Source organism: Schistocerca serialis, chromosome 6, assembly GCF_023864345.2.
Source record: "Schistocerca serialis cubense isolate TAMUIC-IGC-003099 chromosome 6, iqSchSeri2.2, whole genome shotgun sequence".
Classification (NCBI taxonomy): Eukaryota; Metazoa; Arthropoda; class Insecta; order Orthoptera; family Acrididae; genus Schistocerca; species Schistocerca serialis.
This window is the reverse complement of record NC_064643.1, coordinates 716,923,247-716,936,033: the sequence shown is the minus strand read 5'-3', so window position 1 is coordinate 716,936,033 and position 12,787 is coordinate 716,923,247. Positions and strand designations below refer to the sequence as shown.

General features: G+C 38.9%; 1 protein-coding gene across 1 annotated transcript in view; it reads right to left on the bottom strand.

Annotated features, from left to right (window-relative positions):
- Positions 1-12,787, bottom strand: part of LOC126484122 (ras-related protein Rab-2) — a 53,520-nt gene that overhangs the window by 18,012 nt on the left and 22,721 nt on the right. The window contains exons 3-5 of the mRNA XM_050107504.1: positions 7,913-7,980; positions 7,663-7,838; positions 6,037-6,217 (exon numbers count right to left, since the gene is read on the bottom strand). Of these exons, the coding sequence (XP_049963461.1) occupies positions 6,037-6,217; positions 7,663-7,838; positions 7,913-7,980 (425 nt within the window). The remainder of the gene's footprint in view (positions 1-6,036; positions 6,218-7,662; positions 7,839-7,912; positions 7,981-12,787) is intronic.

Here is a 12,787-nt window from a genome sequence, read left to right as displayed (position 1 = left end):
TTCTGAGCTTCCTACTGTTTCCAAGTCCACAGGTTTATTTCTACATCGGAGCTGTTCACCTAAAGACTTGTTTCTAAATATTTACTATTGTTTTCTGTCTGTAGGAAAGTACTACCCAATAAGAGGGAAACTAAATAAAATAATGTTTAACAGCTAGGTTTACAATGTCCATTTTACACAAAAACAAACATTATTACATTATTATCAACTATAAGCAAAATAATTTTCTTTGTCTAAACTGAAGTACTGTTATGTATCAATTAGTACAATAAACATGTTTCAATATAGCCGACATGTTTGTCCTGAGAGAATCAACAGTGTCATTGATATTTAAAACCATTCTTACTTATTCTTCAGTTTCAGCTGCACATTTTTAATTGTGTGACATGTTTTGATCATCTTCAGATCTAAAACAAGGTAAAACTAAATATGTACTTTTACAATAAGTAGAAAAAATGTTATACAAATGTCAATGGTAGTTTGTTAACAGGTGAACAGTAACACAAAAACTCATGTACATGCCAACGAGTTATAAATGTGGGCTTCAGGAATTATGCTTAATTCAGTTCTATGTACCGTACATAATTCCATTTCTGCAACTTTATAATATTTATGCCTTTTGTCATTTATACGTCCATTTTTCTATCCTTTTAATACTTTAACAAGGTTTCTTTAATACTATCTGAGAAATAGCTTACGATTTTTATATTTTCATTCATTCTACATTTTTATTTTAAGACACTAATTCAGTTTTGTTACTTTATTTTTACTTTGCAGTCTACTATTTTATCCTTTTTACAGTTTTACACAACCACTGATCTACACTTTTAACCTTTCAATTAAAGTTTTTTTTAGGTAATTGATTTTTTGCAATTTCAGTATAAGACCCTCTCGTGTTAAGCCAATAAAATCCCTACACTAGTCTCCCCCCCCCCCCCCCCCCCCCTTCCTTTCTTTACTCTCAATTACCTTCAGCCCATTTTATAATTTTACTATTTCATGCTGTTTACAGTTGGGTCATTCCATGCCAAGTGGTCTAAACCTTCCCACCATCATGTCTCCAATTTTCTTCAAATTTTATCTGTAGCACTAGTCAAGTGCTAAATTAAGTTTCTCAAGATTTCAAGCCTCTAGCTGCAATACTTGCTGATCTACACCCCCTTGTCTGAAGGGTAGTAAGTTCGCATGCGCGCGACATCAGACAAAATGCCATTTTTGGGGTCTCATAAAATTGAAACCAATTCATAAGAATGGTTAGTAAGATGAGACCCTGTACAGTTTTTTGTGCTGATTCAAACGAAATTAATTATAAGATTACTGATGCAAAATCCGGTCAAACAAGTCGACTCAAAGTGTACCCCTAATTCTGTCGTGACTTAATGCGACAAATTTTGACCAATATTCAGACTGCAATAATTTCCTTGCAGATAAAGATATGGACTTGAACTTTTTACCAAGTCTTATCTTTGTGCTGGACATAATACAGCTGGATTTCCAACTACCCAGGCTTTATAGTCGCCTTGCAAAATCTCTTCAAATTTGGCAGGGTCAGCGCAAATGGCTTTATTTACCAAAGTTCAAAGCCCAGTACTACAAAATAGTCAGCCTGGATTTAATTGTGAATAGTATCATCTGAAAGAGAAACTCTTGCTCTACGAGATGGATATATTTTTCTTTTGCAACGCTTCCATTAAGTGCTTATTTACTCAGGTCAAAGTATCTTATATTTTGTGTGCGCAGTGCCCTGCGTTGGTCCATGATGGCTGAGCCATTACTGGTTATCACAATAAAACCAGCATCCCCATCGCCATAGGGGCCACGCCCGATAGCCATGCAGTAACAGCCACGGGTGGGTATCTTTACTGCAGGTTCCCAAGCCTGATTACAGGGTGTCTTTACCACAGGATCCCAAGCCTGATGGTGGGTTTCTTTATGCAGGTTCCCAAGCCTGTCTTCCTCAGTTACTTCATCATTCTGGAAGCATCGTTGATTTGCAAGAGAATGCTTTCAGGAAAACTGTATTGCCGACCAGATGATGTCACTGATGGAGCTGGAATAACACCAATGATAAGTTGTTCTGGAATCCAGCAAGTATCACGTCTTAAGGGCCAATAAAATGAACTTGCAGGACCATGAGGATGCATAAAGCTTATGAAAGCATCTTTCTGTTCGACTGAGATTTCAACGATGTTTCCAATCCACCATTTCTTTTCATAAATGCAAGCAACATACTGCCCAGGCTGAAGATCCATGACTTGAACTACTACTTCAGCAGCACTAATTTTGGCCAAAAAAGATGTCGCATCATTAGAAACTCTACTGACCTTAATTGTCGTCATATCAATGGGCAAAAAATGGTGGTTTTCTCTTGTGCCAGCTAGAGTGTGCCCTTGCAGGAATCTTTCTTCTTGAGAAGCTTTTTCTTCTTCAACTTCCTCTTTGCTGATGAAAAAGAATTTGATTCCATTGATATTATCATTGCAGAAGTTGAAAAGATCTTTGGGTGTTAGAATCTGGTTTTCATATGGACGTTGCAAACTTGCTCTTGCTGCCAACCGTTTTGTTGTGCCTCCAATGCCATCACAAGGCGACTTTCCATGGCTTGTTCCAAAGAAATTCCATTCTGCTGTTATTTCAAAATCTTCTTTGTGATAGCATAAGTTGAGAAAATTCTTGAAATTCTTATATTGTGCAGCTGAACCATCACTGAAGTAGTGGATGTGGCTTATTTTGGAAAATTGCATCTTCAGGTAATTGATTACTTTTCCAATGTAAACATGGACAGTAATCGTATCGTGTCGAAGGCAGTCACTAATAACACAAAGATTCACACATTGCACCTCTTCGTTTTCACAGTAGTAGACTACAAATGGATGAACTGTTGCTTGACTGTTTTCCCAGTGAAAGCCTTGCACTGCATCTTGAACAATAAATGAATAGTTTTCAGCAAAATCCATTAGTATTATGAATTCGCCTTCTTTCAAATCAGTTTTGAGAGCTTTCAGGTGCTGGCTTTGATGCTTGGCAATGTAGTGATGACAAGACAGGTTCCAAATTTTTGCTGCAATATCTTCAACATACTCTTCTGTTGAAAGCTGCTTTGTTTCTAAAGTATCCCTGTCGGTATGAATCCATTGTTTGTACTCAATCAGTTCTTCAGGGTCATTATCTTCAAAATATGTTGCAATAACTGCTTCTACACCTTCTGGACCAGGGCAGTTTTCACAACGATGAAGCATACAATCCTTGTTTTCCAAGCTGCAAACAGCTTTGCTAAGAATTTCCTTGTAGTCTTCATTGATTGATGCACCAGTGAGCATAAGCTTGACATTTTGGTGTATTGTACAGACACAAACTGAGTGCATTCCAGCAGAGCCAACTGTAACACACCATTTTGGTCTAAGCTCGCAAAACTTTGAGAAGCCAATTTCTGGTCCATTTTGCTTCTGATAAGACACGTACATTTCCTTCAAATTGCAAAGCAACAACCGCTTTTGCTTGTACACCTTTGTTCCTGAAATTCTCACAGGCACACAGTCTTTCTTCCCTGGACAAAGTCTGCTGAATTCGTCATCTTGAAAAAAGTCATGTACTTTCTGAACAACTTCATCTGAAAGCTTCCTTCCTTGCCGATTTGCTGGAAAAGCTAGAACACCTTGCTCATTCTTCAGTTTTCTCGCTTGCTTTACCATTCTTTCTGATACATTAAATGCTGTTGTCGTATCTTTAATTGTCCAGCTTCTTGGAACCAAGGTCAATATTTGAACTTTTGTCCTACGATTTGACACTTTACATTTTTCTTTCAACTCTTCTATAAGATTATCAAGATCTGCACAATTATTGCATGGGCGACTTTTACTTGAACTTGGCTGTTCATCGTAATTGATTCCTACAGCAGCAGCAATTTGATTCCCAATTAAACTTTGTGCATCCAAGATCTTTCTTTTTGCATAGCTTTGCTTATCTCTTTTACTTAGTTGTCTTCTTTTCAATGGTGAAGCACCAATAAATGATAAACTTTTGTTGATGGCTGGTTCAGTTTCATCCGTTGTGAAATCTTGTTCAGATTGGGTTGATAGTGATGATGAATCTTCTAGCTTTTGGTTCAGTGCCGACATGCAGCGAGGGCAAAGCTTCTGACCAGGTTTTATATCAATCACTTCTTTTTTCTTTAACAGGCAAAGTTTGGCAGCTGTTTCATTATCAAGCAGTCTAAGTCCAGCTTTTACATTGTGATTCCTCTTCTTGAATGGATTGCAACATTTCTTTTGCATCGCTTGATATTCATGTAGGAAGAGGGCTTCATGGTGGAAGCAAATGATGGAATTTTCGTCAAGTTTGGCTTCTGAACGCGAAACAAGCAATTTCTGGTCACATTCTGTGAAATCACTAAACGCTTTGAATCCAGTCTTCTTAGCATAGAAGATAACATGGCACTTCGATGCAGCAGCATCTTTTCCAATTGAACAGGGGGCCAACGATTCTTCTTCTTCATTAACTTCTGACATCTCTCACTGGCCAATCACTGAATAAAACACGAATGAAATATCCAATTATATCAGTAATTCTAAGCGACTATTAAGATTCAAATTCCTAGAAATGAAGAAAAATTAGTGCATCGCGCATACAAAATATAACAACTTTGATGTGAGTTAATGAGTACTTAATGGTCGCGTTGCAAAAAAAACAAATGTCAGTCTTGTAGAGCAAGAGTTTCTCTTTTAGGTGATACTATTCACAAGCAGATTCAGGCCAACTATTTTTTAGTAATTGGCTTGAAACTTTGGTAAATTTTACCGTTTGTGCTGACACTGCCTAATTTGAAGAGATACTGCAGGGCGACCATATGGCCTGGATCATTGCAAATCCGGCTGCATTATGTCTAGCACAAGCATGAAGCTTGGCCAAAAGTTCAAGTCCATATCTTCAACTGCAAGGAAATCATTGCAGTCTTAATATTGGTCAAAATTTGTCGCGTTGTGTCACGACAAATTTTGAAGTATACTTTGAGTCGAGTTATTTGACCGGGGTTTGCATGAGTAATGTTATACATAATTTCGTTGGAATCAGCAAAAAAAACTGTACAGGGTCGCATCTTACTAACCATTCTTATGAATTAGTTTCGATTTTATTAGACTCCAAATATGACATTTTTTTTATGTTGCATGCACACGGACTAAGTACACTTCAGACAAGGGGGTCTAGATCAGCAGCTATTGCAGCTAGAGGCCTGAAATCTTGGGAAACTTACTTCAACACTTGACTAAAGCTACAGTTAAAATTTGACGAAAATTGGAGACCATGATGGTGGGAACTTTTTTCAGTTTTAGACCACTTGGTGTGGAATGACCCAGTTTAGACACCCACAGTTCCACACTATTTAATATTTTAACAAGAATGTTTACCCAAACATAATTATAATTTTTTGCAAGACCCTCTACGACCCCGTCCTTGCTTCCTTTCCTCTTTTCACATCACCCTCAACCCACTCCCCCCGTCTTTCTCCCTCCACCACCTCCAGACACCTATTTAAAACAGGACTGTAGCTGCATAACACAGAACTCTTAATATGAGGTTCTGGACAGACAAGACAGGCTGCTGGGGCAATTACTTTGGTAAATTCTACACTTATGTACAATTCTTTCCTACTTATTGTAAAATAATAGGGGGTACATATTTAGTTTTACTTTGTTTTAGACCTGAACCAGATTGATCAAACATGTCATGTAATTAAAAATGTGCAACTGAGACTGAAAAAATAGATAAGAATTGTTTTGAAGAACATTTTTCAATCACAAGGTAGCAACTTTATTCAAAGTTGCTGACGAAGGTGGATTCTAAGACTGTTTCATTTCCAACAGCCCTTAGAAACTGAGGTCATTAGCCCATTTAGCCCTTAGAAAATGAGGTCATCTAGTTGTGGTAAACTATGTGCTTGTATGAAGTTGACAATTTTCTGACATCTATCTTAATAATGTATCCTGTGGATGAACCTGAAAGCAATGAGCTTGCTAAGTTTGTGTGTACTATACTCACTTCATTATTAATGTCAAACACTCCCTCTTGGATCTTCTCATAAATTTCTTTGGCAGTGTTGATAAATGCTTCTTCAACATTTGCTGCAGTTTTGGCGGAAGTCTCCATGAATATCAGTCCATGTTCCCTTGCAAATGCTTCTCCTTCTTCTTTGACGACTTCCCGGCGAGAATCTAAATCGCTGAAATGATAAGCAGTTATAAAAATGATAAGCAGTTATATTTAATGTCTCATACCACACTGACATCTCATTCCTGATTCAAATTGTAAAGTAAAAAAGCCGATATAAAAGCTATGTTCTACATCTGTACTTCATAAGCCATTTTACTGCATGTGGTTAAGGGTTATTTGTGTTTCAGCACCACAACAGAGGGCAACAGTGTTCTCACTAACTGCTAAAATTAAAAATGGAAGTAAGCTGACAAACACAACTGACAGAAAAGATGTATAATCTTGAGCTTCTGGAGCTTTCCAAGCTGTTAATTAGTGTTTGTTACAGTAGCCTTGAATAAGAAGTGAGTAGATGGCAATCTCCAAACAACAGTTCATACCACAGATCAGTATTGTCCCATATTGCATTCAATCTCTAAATTGCTGATACGTCAAATATAGTTTCAATGTTTTCTGTTACCATCATAATTTTACACTTTCACTTTCATCAATATTTTGATCTTTGTTGAAGGAAAATAGAACACACCACACAAGATTGATGCACAACACAATAAGGGCCTGAGTATAGTCATTGAACCTTCAATCCAGCAGTCAATTATTCTTCAAACATTGTACCTCTCAACTTCAGAAGAATAATGATCAAGGTAAGGCCATGCACTATACAGAACTCTTATACACAGTTTTTTTTTCAGGGAGGAACTGAAGCCCACATAGGCTAAAATGCAACAGCTGAAATATTATTACCAAGCAGAATATTGGAAAGAAAATGTTGGTTTTCCAACTTTGTTGTCAAGATCGAGTTTACATACATGAAATAAGAACTGGACAATATATGATGGGCAAAATGGTGAAATCTACAAAGCACTTGCTCTGTTAGTGAAATAGAATGCACATATTATGCTCACGAGACACTACCAATGAAAGATACTGTTGCCAGAACAGATGGTAGGTCTAAGAATCATCTATTCATAAAGAATATGTAAAAACAGTATCATTTTAGTATGCCAACATTTTACTGTTTATAACTGCCGCACAGACTAACAAAGGTGTCATATTTTACAAAACAGGGCTCAATGGTAGCTCATAACTAACAGTCTTGGAAATGTTACACGAGTTTAAAAACTCGTGTTACTGACAGTTTTCAAATCAGTAACCACTTTAACTTTTGGAGCTGAAATTCTACCATCTTACTAGACTGAAAAATAACAAATCAGTAACTTCCTGTTGAGCATTATGTAGCAATAAATCTACATTAAATCACAACTGATGTAATAACATAAAAAATCAACAGCTAAAAAATTGTTTACTTTTGCACCTGAATATAAAATAACTGCATTCCCACTTATGTGCGAATTACTTTATTACGTTATTTATTACACATTAAGTGGTTTTATCACTACATGCATTACAAATGCAACAAAGTTGTACTAATGATGATATTTACTGAGTGCCTACCTCTTGTTTCCTATGAGCATGATAACCATGTTCGAGTTTGAATGCTGTCTAGCATCTTCCAGCCATGTGGTAAGATGGTTGAAGGTTTCTCTTCTGGTAATGTCATACACCAGCAGGGCACCGGCAGCACCACGGTAGTACGATCTCGTGATGGAGCGGAAAGCCTCTTGCCCTGCCTGAAAGCTTAGTCAATGAATACAATGAAAAAATAATGGCTCCTATTAATGTGAACCAAATGCTGGTCACTTACCGTATCCCATATCTGAAGCTTGATTTGTTTTCCATCTATTGTAATCATACGTGCACCAAATTCAACCCCTGTAAAATACGAACCAAGTTTTATAACGTTATTTCACTACCATTCAAACAATGTACTCTGTATTACTATCCTATTAATTCAGTTACACAGATCAGAAAATATCACTACACATTGCACCCTCAAATGGATCTATGCTAGTAATTCAACAATCTATGACTTTTTTCCTCCCTTCGAGTTTCCAGTTATGATGGTTTTGCTTAAAGATAAAGCTGCACAATTATTTCACTCATCTTGTTAACAAAGATAAACAGGACACCATTAAGTTTTTCTATCTGCAATGACATAAATTAAGATAACATTCTATAACTAAAAGAAATAAGAGACACAAAATTACAGTTATGACTAGTAACAGTACATGAAAGTGTGTTCCCAGAAACAGAAACATAGTGCAAATTAGAAGTGGTTAGCCATCTTGTCGAAAAATCTGAAGCATCTCCTTTCTCACACAGCTATAATGAGAATCACACATCCAGTGAATTCTACAAAAGGTGGCTGTGAAAGGCTGAACAATTTTAATTCTTTCCCCTTCTTCTGTATTTGTTAAATAAAGATCGTTTTCATAACTTGGCTTTGCTGCTCTTGCAGTGGCCATGTTTGCAGACCTTATACCAAGGAAAGTACCACTGTGGTATTTTGCAAGAGGTAGGTTCCACAATGCTATATTTAAAATGAATATTATAGTTAGGGTGGTGAAAGTTTGGCAATATCAAGTGGAACCTATGACTAAGGGCCACACGAATCAGCAAAACACTTCTCTTTTGTGAGACTATCACTGCAATAGTTCTTTTGTAGCAGTCAATCCTAAAACATTTGAAAAGTACACATTTGTTTTGATATTTGAGAGACAAAATTTAGCACAATTTTTGCCCTTTTAAATAATTCACAAATAGGCAAAGAAATTCCAATTGTTGCCTTCAAATATTGTGTGGGGTCAATTGAAAAGATTAATGATATACTAAAACAAAAATAATTTTTGACAATATAACATAGATGGATAGACAAAAAAATTCTACTCACCAAGCAGCAGCAGAATACACACACAAAAAAGGTTTTACCTGCACAAGCTTTCAGAGCCAGTGGCTCCTCCTCCTGGTAGAAGGATTGAAGGAGAAAGAAGGAATGAAGGAAAAGGCCTCGAAAGGTGTAGGAAAAGGGGTAGTTTTAGACTAAGTGACAAGTCATGCGTTCGAAAGTTGTTTTTTTTTTTTTTGGAGGGATCAGCAGTACCCTGATTGGATGTGATGGCCTGGGAAATTTGCTTTTGAACTGGGTTGGTGGGGTAATTACGTGAAGTGAAGGCTGAGGTGGGAATGGTGGTGTATTGCTTTAATGAGACTGCATTTGAACAAGTATGTTTACCTCGAATGTCAAGGTTGTATGGGACAGAATGTCAGACAAGGAAACTGTAAAAATGTAAGACTGAGTGATAACTGATATGCTCTGAAGTTGTTTTCTGGAGTGATCAGCAGTATCAGGATTGGGTGTGATGGCCCACGAAATCTGCCTCTGAAAGGCTGTATGGGAAGGGAACATTTGCATTGGAAAGGATAGCAACTGTCAAAACGTAACTATCCCTTTTCCTAATCCTCTCCAGTTTTTTTCCTTCATCTCTCTTTCTTGGCCTTCAGATCTCTGCCAGAAGAAGGAGCCACTGACTCCTAAAGATTCTGTAAGTAAGACCTTCTTTTTTGTGTGTGTGTGTGTGTGTGTGTGTGTGTGTGTGTGTGTGTGTGTGTGTGTGTGTGTGTGTGTCCTGCCGCCACTTGGTGAGTCGATTTTTTAACTATACAATTACACTATATTGAATATAACATATTGTAATGGTACAAATTCAAATGTAGAATTTTAGTAATTAGACATTCAGCATTACACAATAATGAACACTATAAATTTAGACACACACAAAACATGGCAAAATATGTAACATAATAAACATTAACTGACAATTTTTAACAGCCAGTCCACTGCTGCAAATTATGAGTAAGTGAGGTTTTCTGTTCATTGTGAAAACCACAGTTTACATGGTAATAGGTATTTCATCAACCAACACAACCAAAGCTCCATTATATTGGTCAGTGTATGGAACGTGTGTCAGTTTGTATTACTAGATGAGAAATAGTTTTGTTCCTCCCCTCCCAGCACAGTTAGTCTTCTGCAGTGCGCAAGTAGCAGCAAGCGGCTTATTTAGCATTCATATAAGTGTAATAGTCAAGTTGAAAATATGTTTGAGTGTTCTTAGTGTACTTGTTTAGTTAAATCCGCCAAATCATTGTGTAGTTTCGTATTTAGCAGGGGCAGATTTGCATTTTAATATCTGTGATGTGTAAAGTCATGTAGTTGTCTGTCATTTATGTATTTCTTTCAAATAGTCTTTGTACATTACTGACAGTACAGTTAGCCTGCTGCCGCCGAGCAGTGTGCCAGCAGTGTGCAAGTAGCAGCATTACTGCATTTACTAGGTGATCTTGTATTTTAATACCCATTTAAATTTTGTGTTGAATTGTTAGTGCTCTCTGTAGATTAGTTCAGATGTTCTTTGCACAACAGTATTTAGCATGGATAGGGACTGCGACTGCTGTGTTCGGATGCGGGCTGAGTTGGCATCCCTTCGCTACCAGCTTCAGGCAGTGTCGGCTTTGGTCACACAGCTTGAGGCTGTTGCCAATGGGCCTCACTGTGGGGGTCCAGACGGGGGTTTGTCGGGGGACAGCCAGCTTGTCCCATGCATCCCCCGATCAGACTACGGCTATGGCTGCCCAGGATACTGCCCACATTGAAGCTGACCCCTCACCCGTGGTAGAGTGGGAGGTCGTCTCGAGGTGTGGCAGGGGGCGAAAGACATTCAGGAGGGCTGAACGGAAGGCCTCTCCAGTTTTTCTGACGAACCGGTTTCAGGCTGTCTCCAGCTGATACTGATCTTCGCCCAGACATGGCTGCTTGTCCTGTTCCAGAGGTTGCCCCTCAGTCTGTAAGATCCGGGCGGTCGCAGAGGGTGGGCTTACTGGTAGTTGTGAGCTCCAATGTCAGGCGCGTAATGGAGACCCTTAGGGATATGGCTGCAAGGGAGGGGAAGAAAACCAATGTGCACTCCGTGTGCATACCGGGTGGAGGGGGGGGAGTCATTCCAGATGTGGAAAGGGTCCTTCCAGATGCCATGAAGGGTACAGGATGCACCCATCTGCAGGTGGTCGCTCATGTCAGCACCAATGATGTGAGTCACTATGGATTGGAGGAAATCCTCTCTGGCTTCCGGCAGGTATCCGATTTGGTGAAGACTGCCAGTCTCGCTAGCGGGATGAAAGCAGAGCTCACCATCTGCAGCATCGTCGACAGGACTGACTGCGGACCTTTGGTACAAAGCCGAGTGGAGGATCTGAATCAGAGGCTGAGATGGTTCTGCGACTGTGTGGGCTGCAGATTCCTCGACTTGTGCCATAGGGTGGTGGGGTTTCGGGTTCTGCTGCATAGGTCAGGAGTCCACTACACACAGCAGGTGGCTACACGGGTAACAGGGGTTGTGTGGCGTGGACTGGGCGGTTTTTTAGGTTAGATGGCCTCTGGCAAGTACAGAAAGGGTAACAGCCTCATAGGATGCGAGGCAAAGTCAGGATATGCGGGGACCAAGCAGCAATCAGTATTGTAATTGTAAACTGTCAAAGCTGCATTGGTAAAGTACCAGAACTTCAAGCGCTGATAGAAAGCACCGAAGCTGAAATTGATATATGTACAGAAAGCTGGCTGAAGCCAGAGATACATTCTGCTGAAATTTTTAAAAAGGCACAGACGGTGTTTAGAAAGGATAGATTGCAAGCAACTGGTGGTGGCATGTTTGTCGCTGTTAGTAGTAGTTTATCCTGTAGTGAAACAGAAGTGGATAGTTCTTGTGAATTATTATGGATGGAGGTTATACTCAACAACCGAGCTAGGTTAATTATTGGCTCCTTTTACCGACCCCGCGACTCAGCATCATTAGTGGCAGAACAACTGAGAGAAAATCTGGAATACATTTCACATAAATTTCCTCAGCATGTTATAGTCTTAGGTGGAGATCTCAATTTACCAGATATAGACTGGGACACTCAGATGTTTAGGACGGGTGGCAGGGGCAGAGCATCGAGTGACATTATACTGAGTGCACTATCCGAAAAATACCTCGAGCAATTAAACAGAAAACTGACACGTGGAGATAACATCTTGAATCTACTGATAACAAACAGATCTCGAACTTTTCGACCCTTTAAGTGCAGAACAGGGAATCGGTGATCGTAAGGCCACTGCAGCATCCCTGAATATGGAAGTAAATAGGAATATAAAAAAATGTAGGAAGGTTTATCTGTTTAGCAAGAGTAATAGAAGGCAGATTTCAGACTACCTAAGAGATCAAAACGAAAATTTCTGTTCCTACACTGACAATGGTGAGTGTTTATGGAAAAAGCTCAAGGCAATTGAAGAATGCGTTTTAGACAGGTACATGCCGAGTAAAACTGTGAGGGACGGGAAAAACCCACCATGGTTCAACAACAAAGCTAGGAAACTACTGCGAAAGCAAAGAGAGCTTCACTGCAAGTTTAAACGCAGCCGAAACCTCTCTGACAAATAGAAGCTAAACGATGTCAAAGTTAGTGTAAGGAGGGCTATGTGTGAAGCGTTCAGTTAATTCGAAGGTAAAATTCTATGTACTGACTTGACAGAAAATCCTAGGAAGTTCCGGTCTTATGTTAAATCAGTAAGTGGATCGAAACAGCATATCCAGACACTCTGGGATGATAATGGCATTGAAACAGAGGATGACACGCGTAAAGCTGA